At 47.5% G+C, this 20,799-nt stretch overlaps 1 protein-coding gene across 4 annotated transcripts in view; it reads right to left on the bottom strand.

Annotated features, from left to right (window-relative positions):
• The window catches only part of RASL10B (RAS like family 10 member B), a 654,925-nt gene that overhangs the window by 345,820 nt on the left and 288,306 nt on the right, over nt 1-20,799 (bottom strand). For all 4 annotated transcript variants that reach the window (XM_069614917.1, XM_069614920.1, XM_069614919.1 and 1 more), the window contains exon 2: nt 12,246-12,623. In XM_069614917.1, coding sequence (XP_069471018.1) covers nt 12,246-12,461 — 216 coding nt within the window. In that variant the 5' untranslated portion in view covers nt 12,462-12,623. The remainder of the gene's footprint in view (nt 1-12,245; nt 12,624-20,799) is intronic.

The following is a 20,799-nucleotide window of genomic DNA, read 5'->3' as shown; positions in this document are numbered from 1 at the left end:
TGCTGTGTCACAAAAAACACACATTTATGCTGCATGAATGACTACCCCCTCGCAAAATACAACATGAAAATAGCACCATGTCACACAACCCCTCCCCAGCTCCGCCACCCAACACACCATGGCATGTCATGCAATGTGAAAGCAAACAAAGCAATGCACAAGACCTGACACAAGTGTCACAAAGTGCACTGTCCCAAATGGAAACAGCCCACAGACAATATGCTCCCAGTAATCAATAACAAACAGCACACATGAACAAATACTTACCACTAACACAATACAGCAACACACCATGAAACATTGCAAAAACATGACAGTACTAAATAGTGGTAGTCTTACAACCTGAATAAGCCAGCACATCGACCCCTTCCAACTGTAGAGTGTTGCTGCCACGCAAATGTGTCAGTGTACTGCATACAACATGAACTCCATCTGCTAAGGAGACGGCCTTGTGAAGACATGAGGAAGGAACCTGCAAATTAGGAGGAAGACATGGATGCACAAGCACATATCAATACACCATGCAGTGTGCAATACAACAACAATACCCACTAGGGATGTACACACAGTATTGGCTACAGACTGCCCACACAGCTCTTGGGAGCCCAATGTCACTGTGCAAGTCACTGTCACTTGGTCACACCCTTTGCAAGCCCATGGAAACGGGAAGCAGGAGGGGTGTGTGTGTGTCACAAACCCAAGCATCCAATCCAAACTCAGGACAAGCCTGTATGTGCCCAGGCGGAATACAGTGGATGCCCATGGGAGCCACACAAGGCAACACACTGTAAAAAATAAATAAATCAAAAATGGCCATGTGGGAGCCAGGGGGGGGGGAGGCCACCCAGGAGGTTCGAGGACAGCGTGGATGTTGTGGAAAAAAAATACCTCCATGGGCTCATGGCCTGCACGGCTATGCCATTGTGGGAGAACTGTCGGTCTCTTCACCCTCTGCTGCTGCATCGGGAAGTGGTGGCACTATGGGAGGCAGCCCACGCAAAGCCCTAGTATGGTCCTCCATGGCAGCAAGCATGCGGGTCTGGAAGGTCTGATTCTGGAGGATTAAAGTGCGGAGATTCCCATGCAGCACGTCACGGGTTGCCTGCACTTCTGCACGCATGGCCTCGCGGGATGCCCAGATCTCCTCACGTGTTGCCTGCAGCTCAGCTGAGAGCGAACGTGTGAGCTGCTCCAGCTGCTGTTCTGCCCTAACATTTCGGGAAGCCTCAAGTTCAAGCAGACTCTGCCTGAGGTTATGGAGTTCCACCCTCAGGGCTTCCCTGTGGCCCTGTGACTTTATTGATATGGATTCGCGCAGAGTCTCCAGTGCTGCCCGTCGGTCCCTGTTGGACGCCAACATGTCTTCCCTGTGTGATTGGCAAATGGAGTCTGTTGCCTGCTGTTGTTGCTCCATCTGCCTTTCAGGGGGGATAATGGAAGTGGCCACCCTCTCCATTGCCTGAGCCATCATTTCTACTGATGCTGCCTGTTGGGTTGCCATACCGTACATGGAGTTTTCCCATACAGTATTGCCTGGTAGCGCACGGCCACCGTGTCGGCGGGCACCACACCTGTCTGGGGCAAGGCGATCTGCACCTTGCTGTGCTGGCACTGCCTGAGGCTGCAGGACTGCATTCCCCCTCTGATCTGCTGGCCCAGGAACAGGATCAGATGCTGTGGAGTTTGACCCTGCATCCGTAACCGCCAAAGGCGGACCTACCAACACTGACACTGACATCCCCATAGAGGGTTCTACCCCTGGTCCAGGTGGGTTGGACAGAACAGAATTCCTGCCAGAAACACTGACCTGCGACAGCAAGTCTCATCATCCGACTCAGCACTTGAATAGAGGTCTGGGGAGCTGCACCCAGAGGCACCCCTCGACAGTATGGTCTGCAGTACCAAAGTGTTTTCACCCACCACCACACCACGTCCCTCACTGGTGCCTGGTCATGTCTGAGAATCATCCTGGGTCTGCACCATCTCCTGAACCTCACCAGCATCAAGTGCATCGTCACCTGCAAAAACATGAAACACAAGAAATGGAAACAGGCATGAGCACCATAGCACACATATAGGCCTGACAAGACAGGGATCCTGTACATGGTTAACTCATGTCCCACAGGACCATAACCCTGGCATGCATGCACTGTCAATTATTCTGAAGGGGAGTCAAAAAGGCAGACAATGAGGACACCAAGATGGAAAAGCAACACATTTGCAGCATGTTGTGTAGCACTGGCATCACACATCAGCCTGTGAGTGGCATGTCCAATACACATACATGACACATGCCAGCACACAGATGTTATGTAGCATAGCCATGGTAAATTAGACAACTACAGCGATATGTCAGTGAATGAGTACTGTCACACACCCATGTGACATGGACACGATGAGAAGATTAATGCAGAATAGTGTTGCAAAATATGCATGTGCCGCACACTGCAACACATCCAGTGTACAATTAGACAGTGATTGTAGGCAGATGTACAAATCATTGGTTGGTCACTTCAACATGACAGGAAACAACTATCATGTTCCACATGCAAACAGGCTCTAAAAATAAATTTCAGCAGGCCAATACTCCCTCGCCCTGAATGGTTTAAACATTCACATAAACAGGTAACTAAAGTGGCACAATGTGGGGTGTAAACAATGACAGAAGCATGTCACATATGTGGCATTAGGGATGAAAAAAGCTTATGAAAAATGGGAAAATCTAAACAATCAGCCTGAATGAACACAGAAAAAAATCAGAATAATGTTGTTGCAAGATGATAGTTCAAGTGCAACAGCAGTAATGTGGGGCTAATTGGCTACTGTTTGCAGAAGGGATATGGTCATACCCAAATCAAAGGTACATGAATGGATTGGAGGAAGCACATGGGTGACCCATTACACTCAGGAGTACACACCCTCACCTGGCACTCTGACCTGGAAGTCAGCCTGGGAGTCATCCTGTGCCGGTTCAGGTGCCACAATGGGCTGGTCCAACAAGGGCTGAGCTGGGATGGTGTCAGCCATGTTTTCCTCAACCATGGGGGGGGGTAGCATGGGTGTCCCTGATTGGTCCTCCACACATGGGGGTCTAGGGGCACCCTGCAAATCCTCGCCACGTCCCCTACCGCGCCGACCACGCCCACCTTTTGGAGGTCGGCCACCTTTGCCTTCCTTTACCGCTAGGTCGCTTCCTAACCATGGCACTGATGTTGTTGTGCGTATGGGAGTTGCAGTAAACAATTGTCCTGGGCAATTGGGGGTGAAAGGGGTAGGGTACTAGATGGAATTCGTACCCTAGTGCTCTAGCAAGGCTGTCTGTGACCCCTGGGGGAAGATGACGGGTCACGCAACGCACAGGCACCCCAAAAACAAAAAGTAACGTGCACGCAAACCCTCGTAGACCACCTGCGTGGAAAAATGAACCCGCACTACGCTGTGGCACCCAGAAACACACCCAGAAACCCAAAAACAAGCGTACGCGTGTTACACACAGCCTACAATGACCTCTGAAGGGGTACGCGACACACGGGGCAAGCACAGTTGGTAAATGCGTGCGCGACATACCGTCTGCCTGGAAAAATAACGTGAAACACAACACCCCCGCCAAAAGAAGAATTGTACGCTGTCTGAGGAGACAGGACAAAAGAAGAAGTGAACGCTGTTTGAGGAAACAGGCCTAAAAAAAATAAAGCACGCTGTCAGAGGTAACAGGGAGTACGAACTTGAAACGCTGTGAAGTAATCGCGTGTGAACCGACAAGAAGTACAGAATTCACCCAGTCGCTCTTCACGAAAAGCACGTACAAGGGAATGGTGTCCTACACGTACCTTTTAAAGCAGCCCACATGTACAGCGTCACTTACACGTGTACGCGCTAAGGCCCTTTCCTCCAATTACACGAGCTGAAACTCGGACATGCAGTTTTTGGACGTGTACGATGAACATGCACCGGTGTTGATGGAAATGCCTGCGCGCGTCACGTCACTTACGCGCGTAGGCCCTTTCTTCAGATTACACGCGGACATGCAGTTTTTTCACGTCACAGAAGCGCTTACGCGCTAAGGGCCTTTGGTCCAATGAAACCGCGTACGTGTGCTGACACGCTTAAGCGCGAAGGGCCTTTCCTCGAATTACACGCTGACGTGCAAGATTTTCACGTGCCAAATCACTCGGTATCAAGCTGGCCACGCAACACACGGAAGACCACGCTCCTGCCCAGAAGGCCGAATTACTGCCCCCCAGAGCCCCGAGCACGCTCCCACCTGCCATCTGCTGCTGCCTGCTGCCCACATGCCCTACTATTTGCTGCCTGCACATCAGCCAGCGGTGCAGTTGCTGTGACCACCCCTGCTGGAACCGAAGACTCCCAACTGGGATACCATCGCTCCACAGTCCAGCCCCAGGTCCCAGTTGCCCACCCACTCCTGCCTCTGGGGTTGCCATGTCGGGCGCAACACCATCTGGCACCACTGGCAACGCCCAGCCAGAGAGGCAGAGGGCCACCAGCTTCAGTGCCAGGGAAGTTGGTGTCCTGGTGGAGCAAGTCCTGGGGCAGTATGATGCCCTCTTTGGAAGTTTGCGCGCCGACAATGAAGGACGGACCAGGATCTGGATGGACATCGTGTCTGCCATCAACGCGGAGGGGGTGGCAGTCCGCGACTTACAACATGTCAAGAAGCGCTGGGAGGACTTCAGGTCCAGGACCCTCAACAAGGCCCGGCGCCTCTTGAAGGCAGCGGATGCCAAGGGGCGCCGGGGCCACCTGTCCGACCACCAAATGAGGCTCCTGGAACACATATGCCCAGCGCTCCACATCCAGGTCCTTGAGAGGCAGACCCGTCTGGAGTCGAGCGGTAAGTGTACATGCATACTGATTGGACAGCGTGCATGTGGTGGTGTGCCAGTAGTATGCAGGTTGCACATGTGTTTTGTAGGGCCATGTAGGGATGTGTATGAACAGGGGCGTGAGGCTGCCACATGCGAGTCCTCTTAGGTGTGAGACACATCGATGGTGTATGTGTTGGTAAGCATGCTGTGCAAATGCAGGTGTGGGAGCACACGTTTGATTTTCTGTGTATGTACGTTGGCATGGTTGTGGGGTCACACATGGATGGTGGTTCCTGCTGCATGTATCTGCACTGTGTACATGTGCATGTATTTGACAAGTGTGCAACTGTGATGCAACATGGATGCACGTGACACTGATATGTAGAAGGCTGAATGCCAGATGTGACATGTATAGCGATCGCATCACTGCGACAGTTGGAGATGTAGACATGCATGTAAGTGTGGTGGCTTGTGTGCATGTCTAGTGCACTCCTTGTGTTTCATGTGGGGTCAGGCTCACCTTCGGCTGTTCATGCTGTTGTATGTGTATGGATGGTGCTGCCTGGTGCAATATTGCTATGGAAATGCTCATGTGTGTGAGTTGAAATGACATGTGTGTCGTGGAGTGTGATGCCATGTCTGAAGTTTGACACTGCCACTCATGTGCAACTGCCATGTGTGTATCAGTCCAATGTACTGTGCCCTGATGCCTGTGTTTTATCTCTCCCTGTCTGCAGCGTCAACTGATGAAGAGGGCGGAAAGGGTGCTGTGGAGCACAGCGGCAGGGATCGCACCACCAGCCAGAGACGCAAGGCCCGGGATCCCCTCCCAGATTGTCATCTCGTTGGGGAGTGAGGAGTCTGGTGCCGTGTCCCAGGCCGCAACTGCCGAGGGTAGGTCCAAGAGGCGGAGGTCGGAGGTGGACTCCTCGGCAGCAGAAGGGGCAGCTGAGACCCCACAGGGTCCAACGGAGGAAGATGGCATGGAGTTATCCAGGTTGGTGGGGGGTTTGCTGGAGGAGGACGCCGCGGAAGGGACACACGGGGTCTGGAGGTGGGGATTCCACTGGTGCTAGTGGTGCAGTGCAGGGGCAGGGACAGGGACAGGAGGCAGCACAGGCCGCCGCAGAGGTGCCTGTTTGCAATCCTGTCCCTGATCCTGTCACTGCATCATCTGGCATCAGCAGGGATGCCTACGTCCAGACCCGTTTTCAGGGAGGGGATGAGCACACAACAACTGGCCTTCCTCTCCCTGCTGACGTGGCTATCCGGGACTGTGTTGAGCCTGTCCTGGCCGGGATAGCGTTGCGTCAACGGGGCATGCGAGGTGACCTGCAGTCTTTTCGTGAAGAGACTGCACATCATCTCGGATGCCTCTTTGACCACGTTGACCTGCTGGGAAGGGTCACCTTTGCTGGATTCCTCGGTGTGCTGGACCTTCTTGCGACCCCCTCCTCACCTGAATCCCCTACGCGCCAGTCGTCCTCCATGCCATCTTCCCACTCATGTATCACCTGGGTACCCTGTGGAGCTGCCTCTGACCCAGCGGCCAGGCTGGTGGAGGACACATCCCTGCCACAGTCGGGAGTCGGAGGTCCAGCGGCCACCACGACAACTGCACCCCAGCCGGAGGAGGACATGCAGGCAGCAAGAGACAGGGCGCAGGCACAGGCACAGCAGCAACATGGTGGGAAGCAATGATGGCTCGGGTCCTTCAACATCGGAGAGGCAGGCATCACCCAGAGGGAAGGAGGACCCAGGATTTCAAGTGTCTTCCATGTGGTAGCGGTTGGGCCACGCCATAGATGCGGAGCGGCAGCGGGCGGAAGAGGCACAGCTCACAATGGTCAGAGTGGAGAACTCCATGCGGAGGGCACTGAGGCGGGCCGAGTGCCTCGAGGCAATTCGCAGGGAGTTGGAGGTGAACATGTTGTCGTCCCTGCGAACCCCCGGACAATGGAAGAGGACCGCCTCCAGGACATTGAGCGGGAGTTCGATGATGCCCTGGCCCGGGACATTAAAAAGTGAGCCGTCGCACTAGCCCGCTGCCATTGTAAATAGTTTTTAGAGTTAGGTTTCCTTTGCCTTTTTCTTTGATTTGTGGTGAATGGACTATGCCACACACATTTGTATATAGTTTTTTTATTAGGTAGTTTATTAGGTAGGTTTCATTTCTTTCGTTGGGCTCATGGACCCTTGACAATGGATTGTACATAGTTGGACAATGGATTATTTTGACCTTTTTCATTTGATTTCACAATGGATCAATGGATTTTTCTTTTTACGTTTCCTTTTGGATTTGCGTTGTTGGAGGGAGAGTTTGGACTATTTTTCTTTCGGATTTGTTTGGATTGGTTATACTTTTCATTTACTCATCTTTTGCACATGCTTTTCATGTCATGTTTGCTGTTTTTTTATGCTTTCATATTTTAGTTCCATGTGTGGGATTCGCTCATTGGGTTGATGCATGTGAAAATGTGGGTTTACACAATCAATGCCAACCAGTGTGTGTGTGTGACGGACATGTGTTGATGTACATAGTTGACTATTGGTTTGTGTCTTGAGATAGGCATGTCAGTGTGGGGTGGATTGGGAAATCATTGCGTCTCAAGAATGCGGTGGCATGCTGTGGTATTTTGGTGTAGAAGTGGGACATGATTGTGCATCTGTATTTCATGCCCCCGACTGCTGGGGGGTGGGGGTGCTGGGGGACATGAGTGGGGGCCTGCTGGCAGGTGCCCCTGACTGCTGGGGGGTGGGGGTGCTGTGGGACATGAGTGGGGGCCTGCTGGCAGGTGCCCCTGACTGCTGGGGGGTGGGGGTTCTGGGGGACATGAGTGGGGGCCCAGTAATAAACGTACCCTGCTCCAATCGCGTGTGAAACTTCCCGCGAACCCCAGTTATACACGTACCCCGCTCCAATCACGTGTGAAACTTCCAGCGCACCTACGAAATACACATAGCTCGCTCCAATCGCGTGTGAAACTTCCCACGAACCCCCGAAATACACGTACCCCACTCGCACAGGGCCTATCGCGTGTGAAACTTCCTGCGCACCCCCGAAATACACGTACACCGCTCCAATCGCGCGTGAAACGTCCCGCGAACCCCAGTTATACACATACCCCACTCCAATTGTGTGTGAGACTCCCCGTGCAGCGGTGTACGTGTATTCGGAGGGGTGCGCGGGGAGTTTTACAGGCGTTTTCGTGGTTGGGGGCCTGTGCGCCATGTACAGGATTTGTGCGCTGTGCATGGCGCACGGGGAGGGGTTGGGGCGTAACTGGCGCTGCTGCAGGGTCGCTGCGCCACTCTGCGCCACGGCTGGTTTTGGAAGCTAAAATCCATGAATACGCTGTGCGCGGAAATGGATTTTAGCACACGCGGCTGGCGCAGAAAGTCGCACAGGCTCACTGTGCGCCACTTGTTCGCTGAATTCTATGAATTATAGAGTTAATTGCTTGTATGAACAGCAATTATTGTGGTTCCTTTGTTCGTGGCACAGGAGGAGGTGCTGAGAATGCAGTGTTGTTGCACAATATTTGATTCTCATTAACATTGGAACTAATCACAGGTGGAAGAAATTGAAAAGAAGTACAGTGAGATTTGTGTTTATCCACTTCTCCAACATATCATTGACATAAGTGAGGCGTACCAGTTCAATATAGAAGTCGCATCGATTTAAAACCCCTGAAGAAGTTCAGAAAGTTTCTTTATTAAATATCACAGAACAAAACATGTTGGGTTAGGCTGTTACCACATGACTGTGGTTCACATAAATGAGGGCATGATATGGCCTTTATGTCCATGATAACTAGTTCTACTCATCAAATATGGCCACACCATAAATGATAGTTGGACATACATTTACTGTTGACATTATCGAATGTTACTCGTATTTGGACATAACGCTACTGTGTAGCTGTGGCAATTTCTGAGCAAATTGTTATTTTCAAAGGATGTAATTTTTGTGCTTATGCACAAGACACTTTATTCGGTGCACATGACACTTTAATGCTTTTAATTATGGGTGTTTCAATATTAAAAAAACGAATGAATAAATATGTTTTATACAAATTTGGTTCTTGGTTCTTTAGTGCATATGGTCAAAATTGATATTTTGCAATGATAGATCATGACAAAATTTCAGATGAGTTTTGGCAGAACTTTGGGGGTTGCTGGAGTGGAACTTTGGGGGTATGCAAATGTAAGGACACCGCCTACTGTAGAAAGAAAATACATTTTTTTAAAACCCTTCTCCCGTTGCCACAGGGCGCATCTAGCACCTTACTGCACTTCAAAACGAACTTGTGCCTATAGTTATTGTTGCAACAAAACCAATCGTATATTGGTTTCGGCTGCGCAGACCCCCAAACTCACACCCTTTAGGAATGATCTAACTCATGTACTAAGCTTAGAGGGGGTGCATTAACTTGCCACGGGCTGCCCATGTTAAAGAAGGCTTGTTTGATTTGAATGAGCAGGACTTATTTCCCGTCCTGATCAATAAGTGCATGCTCACCAAAATCAAAAGCAAGCTTTCTGTAAATCATTATAGGGAGAACATGGTGCCAGCATGCAGAAACCTGAAGCTGCCCCTCAGTTGCCCAAGGATCAAACAGGACTTTGGCTTTGAGAAATACCTTGTTTTCCTTAACCTTCCATTTGCCCGTGCCCTGGTCATTAATTTCCAACTGGGCACACTAAAGCTGGCTAATTTTACAAAGACACAGGGAGAAGGGAATACAGGTTTATGGCCAACATTGCAGCACTTGTGAGGAGACAGTTGCTCACTGCATCTTCCTATGCCATACAACACAGGGCACGAGAGCACTTTACCTTAAACCCATCTTAGAAATAGTGGGAATACGTATCACAACTGACGCCTTGGACCTTTCCAAAAGCTCGGATTCGGATGACATATAGTATAGCAGTGGCTAAATTCATCCATCAGCATGGCTAGTGAGGCTCAAAACGCAAATTAGGCAGTTACTGTCTAAAGGCAATGATGTTAAACCTGCAATATTGGCCTAATAGAGAGCGCGGGCTGCAAATGTTTACGTTTCCTCGTTCAGCTTGCAGATTACTGTGGCTACAATTTTTGAGGCCCAATTGTGAACTTGGATTTAAAGGCAATTTAAATACCAAGCAGGGTGACTCAGCTTCATAACTTAAAACTTAGTCGTTGGGTCTGCAAGCATATACTCTCCTTCGGTTTGCCCACTGATAACTGTGGACATGTAGATTCGTAAATGTGAATCTGCGTCTTAATTATTTTTAATCTTACTTGTTTTAGAATTTTATGTACATATATCAAGCACTACAATATTTTAGAATGCAACTTCCATGAAATTGTATCGGTCTTGCTGTCTTACTTTTTACGGCCTGAATAAAAGTGGCATTGAATTGAATTTCAGATGACTCCTTGTTATTTGTCTTTTCTAACTCTCACTTGCCATAAACTTTGTTGAGAGATGGTCTATTCCGGTAGATTGTTACGTTCTTCACCAGGGAAAATCCCCTTTTGTTAATGCCCTGGTGTCTCTTGTAGTAAAGAATGTTTGAATATTGATGTGTTAAGGAGCCCCCGACACCATGTTTGCTTTAGTGCTGCTTCGCCTATGTTTCCGATTCAGATGTGTCTCTCCCTGTACTGCTCTGCACCTCTGCCTTCATGCACAAGCGATCTGATGCACAGCATGTTCATATGGACAGGAACTGCATGCATGTCTGAAGCTCTATTAAATGAAGACTAGATTACTCGCTGCCATTTTCTTCAGCCCTACAATCTACTAGCAGCTACAGGCATGCTTGCTGCATCTGCCAGAATGGACGCTGCCCTATTTTGTGTGTGCCTAAATGCCTCTGGGGCCTCTGCAGTGAGCGAGGCAGAGTTCCTTTTGGTACATTTCGCTCCGTTGATCTCTGTACATGCAAAACATGAGTCACTTCCATTGGGTGCTTCTACTCTGGATGAGGCAGAGTGTATTCTGAGAAATGTTATCTTTGTGTGAAGAAGTGTGCTTACTGGCATGCGGTGGACATATCTGGGCTTTTGAAGCTTTCGCTAATGCATGAGGTTATCTATCCTGATATTGCCCCTGACCAAATGAGAACAGGCATACAATGGCTATAGATGGGCACATAGTTATGCGCCAGGCATATGTTGACAATACCTAGGTATGTGATGGTGTCCCTATGCACATGATGTCTGTAACAGACGATATGAGGGTGTTCTTAAGTCAGGCTTTTTTAATGATAGTTTTGAAATACTGGAGCACTGCTCAAAAATATAACAAGGCTTACTTAAAACATGATTATGGCGAGTGCCTAGTCTTCCTCCTTTGAAAAAGTGCATAGTATCTACACTTGTGCTCTGTAAGGTACTTGGACTTAATTACATCTTAGCTTCCATGAGTGGAGCATCAATATTGAGCCTAGTACATATTCTTCTACATTGAGAGATTTTGTGACAACCCAATGTCAGAATGGTGCAGAGAAAGTCACATGTCAGTATTCTAAGTCACAAGTGATTGGCTCTGCCACAGTCCGTCCCATCTTTCAGAGACTGGAGCCTGTCAGGACATCTCATCAAATGTCCCTGTAGTCCAGTGCATCTCAGACTGCCCATCCACGTCGTCTCCACTCTCCCAGAGCTCTCACATTTCACTATTAATGCTTATTTCACCCACTTAAGAAAAGACAGGGAACTTTATCAAGGACATTTTCTGACCACACATTGGACACGTGTTTTGCTGCTTTGAAGATCATTTCAGCACTCTGTTTTGATTTCTGTAAAGGATATCAGCTACCAGCTGTATGATATCTCCCATCTGTGTTCAATCAGTTTACCAAGAAGTGAATGCAAGAGTGATGTTGAGTTTTCTCCAGCTGAGCACACAATAGAGGGCAGTCCCCCAGTCTGCCTCATTATAGGTTTGGCGGTGTGGCCAAAAACTGTGGTATTGCAGTGGTAACAGTAAATCCGTTTGGTGGTATATCAGCCGATATACCACTGATATGCCACCAAACGCCTAGGTATTTGCATAAGTCACAAATATGACCCCCATGGGTAGGGTAGACCTAAAACTCTGACAAATCATGGCACACTGCTGTCCTTCTACAAGTCCTGTGGGGTAAGGAAGTATTTCAGATGGCAGTTGGGCCCAGCATGGCACCACCCACTTATAAGACTTAATCTAAAAAACGTTTGTGGATGAGTAGTTTAGCAAATCACGATTCACCATTTCCGGCCAAAGTGGTAGAGCATATAGGAAAATATAGTGATTTCCAAACAGGTCAGTTCTTCAGAAAGGCCAGGAGATCTGGGGCTAATTGACTTTCAGAATCATTGTGAGCAAGTAAACATCCTCTGGTATCCCTATAGATCTCTGTCTCCGCCGAACATTGACTTACCTGCAAGGTGTTAACTGGGAAGGAGGCAATGGATGGAAAGTCCATGATTTGCAGGTCGTGGACGTGGCCGTTCATGACCACGGCCGGCAGGTAGACGCGACGTGCCTTGGTGGACACACACACCTCGCTGAATTCGTTGTAAAGGAACTGGCGGACGATGGCACTCTTTCCGACCCCTTGCGCCCCAAGCACGGCGATCTTGAAAGTTGTCACCATGCCTCCCTGCCGTGGCCTTGCGTGTCGTGGCAGCCGGCCCCCTGACACAGTCCACTGCGTGTGCGCTGGCAAGTGGGGCCCTGAACTGCATATTCCGGCGGCTGCGGGTTCAGCCACAGTCTGGAAGCATGTCCACTATGCCTTTAGGAAGGCGGGCTGTCACTGGAGGAACAAAAAGAGGACAATGAGAATGAGTACAAAAGGCCATCAACCATAGTGGGTTCAAGGCCTGACCATACATGGGAGGATGCAAAACGAATTAGGGAAAACAGAGCCTTCCTAGTGTTTAAGTTCCAACCCCAAGCCCCAGTATAACATTTCACATAAATGCATCTGGATACGATTCTCAAATTGTATCTACTTCAAAACAATGAGAAACAAACAACCTATTGGTATGATGACCGTAGCAGTGATGCTATTGGCTCCTGGCCATGCTAACCAAAGCCTTACTGTGGCTAGCGTTCTTTAACACTGTTATAAAAATAAGAAACAGCCCCAATCAAATGATGAGCTGTTCAGTCACCAAGCAATTCAAGATTCACATTCACCGTCTTGCTGGACCACTGTGGGGTGCCTGCCACATTTACCCATATCTCACCCTCTTGGGTGTAGATGGGGACGGCTGTGAGCGGGTATAGTTATCTTTCTTATGTGGTATACAGAGGAGTACATTCACAATGACAAGGAAACATATGCACACTTCATAATTTCCACCAAACATGCACTTCACCTCTCCCCTAATGCCAATGCCACAGTCATACTTGCGGGGCCGGAATTATTTATATTTCATGTAGGGCATCATAGGAGATTCCTGGATTGACAGAGCCTAGACCTACCTAGTTTTATTGTCCAATATATAAATCCCGGACTAACGTGGGGCCGGCCACCCGAAGCATTTTAGGGGTACACATTCATGGCTTCATTCAATTAAGCAAATGCGAGCCATAATTGAGCATCACCAAATTCAAGTCAATTAATTTCTTAAAAGCCTTGCCCTAACTCTTGTATGCACTGATGAGACAGAAGATGGAGCTTGGAAAGTTCCAAGAGGGAAGTACTAGGGTATTGTTTTCTGGACTATACTTACAAAAATGTCATGCATATAGAGTGGTGATCACTTAGCGTAAAGAAGGTATACGAAACGGAAACAAATGTTTGACAGAGATATATGAAAAGGTATTACGACTATCAAAAGTAGATGAGGTTAGAATACACATACAAACGGTGTGGCACAGAGAATGTCTTCACCAGTTTGTTCTACCACAAAAATAAGGCACCTTTATATATGGTTCAAGTGGAAGCAGAGACATATTCTGGCAAGCAGATGAATCTCAAAGGTAGATAAGGCATGGACTGTGTCGAACACAGTTCAATTCCCTTAAATCGTGCCTTACAGGATTTCACAGGAAGTGGTATGTAGGGAACCCTGCTGATGTCTCCAAAGGCCAGACTGCCCCTTTGTGTAACATTAGCGATACATGCTTTTCTTTGTGCCATCCCTTACAGCCACTTACGTAATCATCGTGTGCAATACAATGAAAACACTTAGCCTGGGTGTGACAATGAGACAATTAGGCGGCGGTTGAAGAAAGAAAAGTGGTCTTTATTCAGACTTACAACTGGTTGAAGCACAAAAATAAAATAAAAGTGGGTGCAGAGTTCTTTACTGCAGGAATTATTTCTCCTCTCTGTCTGTATTGATGTAGTGTTCTTTGTATGGTTCCTTGCAGGGAATGTAATAAGGACCACTGGCAATTCTTCTCCTCCTAGTCGTCATAAGCCCACCAGCCTTCTGCAGCTCCTGTCTGGCCGTCTGGTTCGTTCTGCAACAAAACCAAGAATGAACACCCCTCCTCCTCTCATCAGTGGCTTTATATATGCCGAACTTCACAGGCCAATCAGGATCTACTTCCTTCTCCAGTTTATAAAAGTTCTCCCAAGCCCCGCCCCTTTCTCCCTTGAAGCATGGCGTACCACATCCTTCCCCGGCTCCAACCATTTCCAGCGCCCTGTTCGGGCCCCATTAAACAGGTACGTGAATTGTTGTGAATGTGTGCTTGTTGGTACGTGGTTGGGGTTCAAGGGTGTTTCGGGCAGTGTCTGCCGAATATCGTGCTCTCCGAGTTTGAGCGGAACTGCTGCTTGGCAGCCATCCAGCGTTTCATTGAACACGGTTCCGCGGCCCGAGTCGCCATTACGGTCGTAACAGCCGGCCACCCGTGTCTCTGCTAAGTTGCCGAAGCGCGGCATTCCGGCCTTCGCATACCCGTCTTGCAGGTATGAATGTCCATGATAAATCAGGACCGGCGGTGGCCCAACAACGCTGGGTTCGGCCGACGAGCATTTATCACCCGCATTCTCCTCTGTATCGGCCATAATGATTTCCTTGCAGGGCTGCACTGTGGGTGGGTCTGTGGTTCTCCATTCATTCCGTTTGAAGTCTGTACAATTATACTGAGTTTTCTCCTGGCCCCACCATTCCCCAAGCATGTGTGAATCTTGTTGCTCTGAGTCTCTGGGAGCTATTTTCTCTTCGGTCTCTAATGGATGGCTACGTTCTTGTTAACATTTCTGACCGTTACACTGGGTTATTTTGAATGAATTTGTAAACTATCTCCCCATCGATGCAGGTATTCGATTGGGTTTCAGGAGGAGACGTGTGGCATTCACTGGATTGATTCATTTTAGTTGATGGATTTGTGTTGTGGATATAATCTTGAATAAAAAAACAGACATGTTGGCAAAAAACAATTTAAGTCTGTTTATTTTTTGCCCGGGCCTGGTGGCGAGCCCTTTACCAATAGTCGAGGGAATCACGCCATACCACCCTGATCCCAAGACCAGCTGTAACAAGAGCTCGAAGTGAACACCCGCAACCAGGCTACGGTGAATATGCTGGTTTGGGTTCCTGTACACTTTCCTATTATTCTTTGCTCAGGTCGCATGCATATATAGGGTAGCACAGCTACCCAAAGTGACCTGCTAGATGACTGAGCAAACTTCACCACTTGATGCCACTGTCCTCAACCATTTCCCATCCCAAAGGGCAGGGCAAACAGAGCTCCAAGGATAGGGGAGAATGAGAGAATCAAGTACAAAAGCGGCTTCTCCTTTTCCTACCATGATTACCCCCACCACATCTGGGAAACAAACAGACATGCCCTAAGATAAATAACAGCTACATAACAGTCCAGGGGCCGGTGGCAGCACAATCAATGAGCAGGTGTAGGGATCCCTTGTCCTTTAAAAAGTTCTACTTTCTGGATTGTACCTGCTGCAGGTGACTGGAACAGCTTAATTCCCCCAAGCCGGGGCCCATGCAGATAATGGTCTGCTCAGAATAGCGTTGGGTGTGTCGTCACCGCAGCAAGACTCTAGCTCTACTAAGTCTCACAATGCCCGCAGGCTGCCACTTGACTGTGGTTCAGCCTTGTACCTTAATGTGGAGGTCCAATGTTCTTGGCACTTTATGGAGCACGTTAGAAGGCCGGATAGGGCCCTGCAATACGTGTCACTGTGTCCACTGCACAGGTCTCCCACTCCCCAGGCCTCAAATCTCCCAGTCGGGGGCCGCGCCTCCAGTACGGATGCATCTTCTGGTGTCCGGCTGCACTAGACCAGCACACAGTGTCCTAGATCCAGCGACTACATCTTTGACACCTGTTGGGTTGCTCCCGACATACACGGCCAAGGCCCAGCCCAACTTGTAGAGCTCAGGGTTTACTCTTGCTGGGCTGCTCCAGCAATGCAGCTTGGCTGCTGAGGCCTCATACTCACTTCACTGCACCCAGGAGCCTCCTGGCACGAGTCCTGGTCCTACATTCCATGGGGCCATACAACACCAGCCCTGAGGGGACAGCCGGTTGGCAGCCATTCAGTGGACCATCCTCCACCTGTTCTTTCTCTCAATTTCTCTCTTTTCAACGTCCTTTCAACCGTTCGGATTCTTGATTTCCAACTAACATAGTTAGTACCCATTGGATATGGATTATGTCAGAATTGAGCTATTAAATTCTTACCTAGCCCAGAACCTCCTTGCTCTGCAGTATCGAACTCTTCCTCCCAGCAATGTTAACATCGAATTGAGGGCATACCCACCTCAGCCCAATAAACGTTGTCCTAGCAAACCAGTAACCAGAACTGATATACATACCCAATTTAGAGATATTTCACAGCAGGATGCTACAATCTTAAGTGATTTCCCACCTTTACCAATTAAAAGTGCCCCAATTTTAACATGTGGGAGCACAAGCCTGAATGATAATGACTATTCTCTAATCAAACGTGCGGTTCCCTTGTTGGACCACGGGCTGCGTCATTTATCCTACTATCATGGGACATCACAGACTTAGAGAAGAACTTTCAATGTAATGAGTGGCGAGAATTTGTCAGAGCCCTCCAGGTGCTCCGTTTCCAGGAAACCTGGGAACTAAGGCCACAGCATCTCCATGGTTACACCACATATACATCCCTGGCATAACAAGGCCCAAAAAGGACGGCCATATGGCGGCCTGGTGACTTGGATCAATTCTCGCTTCTATAGTGAGGTCAGACCAGCTTTCATCAATACTGCAGACATGAAAGAAATCCATATACTTATAAAACCATCAAAGCGCATAATTCTGTTTAATGTCTACAATGGACCTAATGTGGCCAGCGCAGACGATTGTCTTCAGTTCGTCATGGATAGATTGAATCGTCTCCCAGAGTCCACGTGCCATGGCTCAGCGGTACTGCTTGTCTGCGATTTAAACATTCAATTTGAACCTCTGGATGTGAATAAGGATATAAATCGCCGAGGAGGATTTGGCTTGGGATATTCCAAACCTAATAGCCAGTATTCCGCCATCCTCCTTTAGATCTGCAGAACTGAAATAGCTTATCGCAAATCTTGAGCTTAGGGAAGGCAACGGCTGCATGCCAGGTGACCAACCGGCCAGAACAACATTTGTAGCTGGCAGGAGAGAATCGCATACCGATTATATTCTCATCACCGCCAAGGACTAGGGGTGTACCAAAATTGGTCTTCGATTAAGTATTTGGCCGAATTGCAGCTGAAAATTAGGTATTCGGCTTTGGCTGTATACTTAATTATCACTCAAAGCCGAATAGTTTCTCCCACAAAATACATTAAGTATTGCTTTGTCGGCATGCCAGGAATCATTCAGGCATGTCATGTTTATTCTTTAAAAGGATCATCAAACAACCACTCATCACATTTGTAAATGCATTCGATAACCCTGCAATCCATCATAAACCCCATGAAATGTCCTCATTCTCACTACTATAGGGCGGAAACCTATCTGCCAAACCCCCAATGGAAAAAGTGTCACCCTGAAGAAGTAAACCCCCACTGTTCAGAAGCCAAAATGGTAAACCAGACCCACACATAAAGGTATCATAGTATCGGCCCAGGTTCAGCTAAGTGTAATATGATTTGTTTGTTTTCTTTATGATTGATTACTACCTTTTATACACCTTGTGTATTTTTTTGCTTTTCATTTTACGGAGAGTCATTGGTAAAGGAAGAAAAAGCTAAGTTTAAATGGGTATCCATGAAAAGAGACATGACAGACAGGCGTCACCACGCAAACCCGGACTACATCCTAAAGAATGAAGACTGTAATCAGCAAGTCCTGGGGGAGGAGGGAGTTTAAGGGGTGGGGGTGGAGTAGGAAGAGGGGTAACCCGGCAATGTTAAATCTGTCCCCGATTATGTCTATGTTGAAAATGATTCAATAAAGTACATTTTTTTTTTTAAAGGATCATCTAAAACAAATGCTGCTGTAACTTTTTTGATTGAGTACAGGGAGAGCAGAGGTGTGCAAGTGCAAAATCCCTGCCCTTCATGTGCTGGACAGACAGACTTTCATCTGGTGGTTTGCTTGGGAGGGGTGAGCTGAAGTAAAAGTCTCAATATTGTGAATGTGTCTCTGGTCGCACCTGTATTTCACAGTTGAAGACCATTGAAGTGGAACAATTGTTTATGAAGTCGCTATTGGAAAATTGTATTTTGTTTAGGTGCTTATTGATTTCCTGATGACCTGTGTGATAAATCTAAATAATACATTTAAGTGAATTAATATATCTGTTGCAGAGATCCTAATAAGTTCCAAACCCTGAGACAAATAGCTCAGGATGTTGTGTACCTGCAGAAAAGAACTGTATTCAGCCTACAGGACAAGGTTTTAAAGCAAGTAAGATGGCTCAGTGGGAAGTGTGCCTATGGCAGAGATGTGCTTGTAATATCGAAACATAGGTTACAATTCCTGCCCAACTTTCTCATGTTGCCAAAATGAGTCCCTTTGAATTGCGAGAGGGATCTCACTGAAGAACGTGGCTACATTTTTTTAAACAAATCCCCCACCCCCCCACCCCCCGTTTGTGTCAGCTGAAATATTCTTCCCAACATTAGAGAGTTACCAAAGAGGGATATTTGTGTAATAAAGACAGGGAGATACAAGATTACAATTTAGAACTATTGCACCAAATGGATGTACAAAAAGATCTGAAAATCAGCACTGTCCCTTCCGTATTGGATCAGCTGAGAACCATGGAGGACTCAGCATTCCCTATATATTTGTGTTTGGTTTCTTTTACCATGTCCCAAAACACTGCAAACATACCCCAACCGAAACAAAGACTATTTATTAATGAAAAGACATGTTTCAAATGCCTCATCCCCACTCAGTAGCACAATTAAAAATCATGGCTTTGGCATCCCAAAGGAGTGTATCCAGTAGCACTTCAGCATCAGCAGGGTGCTAATAGATGTAATCATTCCTTTTGTGTTTCAGTGCCTTGCTGGAGCCAGAAAGCTAAAGATGGGCAGGTGCAAAAGTAATATTTGAAAGCACAAGCAGACACATCCCAGTCTCTCCTCGCAGTGACTGCAGACATGCATACTATACTTTTTGGCTAGCCTTAGATACTCGAGTCCTGCCCAATAAGCGACTCTTATGAATGCACAACAATACAAACTGTGCTGGTGTTCAACAGTTTATTTTCTGATAATGTATTCCTTTGATGGTTTATGCAAGCATCTTCAATAGACAACAAAGAAATTAAATGCAAAAAAGAATGGATATACATATTTAAAAGTGTGATTTAATTTACAAAATGTTTTTCTTATCTAGATAACCTTATTTATTAAAAAGGCAACTATTCGGCTCTGTATTAAGATCCTCCAATACTTATCCAACTATTCAATATTTCATCAAATAATTAAATGAACTATTTAGTACACCCCTACAAAGGACTGGACCTTATTTGAAGATATGACAGTGGTAAGTCGCAACCGAGAGAGATCATCGGCCGCTGAAAGCCCGAATGAAGCTCCTTTTACAGCACAACATTGTGCATCATACCAGCTTGATAGACATTGGTGGTACTGCCAGGAAACGAGTGAAATGGGATGATCTTCTGACACAAGGGGCCAAAGCCCAGATCTATCCCTTAGTGCTCGCTAGCTTCAATGGATTGTTCTCAATAATTTGAACAAAATGTATTTGGACTCAATTGACGCTTATGAAATCATGATTTCAAATGTTGTACCCTTGGTTACGAAGCCCGGTACAGTGGCTCAAGGTAAAATCTTAAGCCACGCCACATGGTACGATGGCGAGTGTTGCCAGGCCAAATATGACATTACAAAGGAAATTAAAAGGCCTGTGTCCACTACATCTACGTTGAGGGCGTTGAGAGCATCATATAAGAAAACAGTGGCTCAAAAGAGGCAGCATTCAGGGCCAATGAATGGCAGGATTTTCTAGCTGGTGTGAGAAGTAAAGATAGTTCTGCCTTCTGGAAAATGGTAGAGCGAGTTTTGTCTGCAAAGTCCAACACCATTCATGGGTGTATACCTGATGTCACCTGGGTAAATCTCTTTGCTTATATGCATCTAACACAGAACAAGAGGGCTTGAACATTGGATGTCTAGGCAATACCCCATTCGCCATACTTGACACATGCCCTGTTCCCCCCCCCCCCAATCAGTGAAGACACAGATGCAATATCAGCATAGAAGGAAGGGAAAGCGATGTGCCCGGACTTGGTACCAGTAGATTGTTCAAGACTGAAACTGACATCTGGGCGCCCACCCTGGGTGAAATCACTGCCCCAATTGACATCATCCGTGGGATTCGTCAATGGTGTGTCTTAGTCATTACCTTATTTTCCATATACGTTACAAAATTGATCATTGGCTTGGAGCAAGAGGGGACTGATGCACCAAAGATAGGGCCTGATTTTATTACTGCCCTACTCTTTGCTAATGATGCTATCCTATTTCCAAAACTCCTGCTGGATTATGGAAACAGGTGGGAATCTTTCAAAGGGG

The sequence above is a fragment of the Ambystoma mexicanum genome, chromosome 9 (genome assembly GCF_040938575.1).
Source record: "Ambystoma mexicanum isolate Mex_15411 chromosome 9, UKY_AmexF1_1, whole genome shotgun sequence".
Taxonomy (NCBI): domain Eukaryota; kingdom Metazoa; phylum Chordata; class Amphibia; order Caudata; family Ambystomatidae; genus Ambystoma; species Ambystoma mexicanum.
The sequence above is the reverse complement of the archived record's forward strand: the minus strand, read 5'-3'. Positions and strand labels throughout refer to the sequence as shown.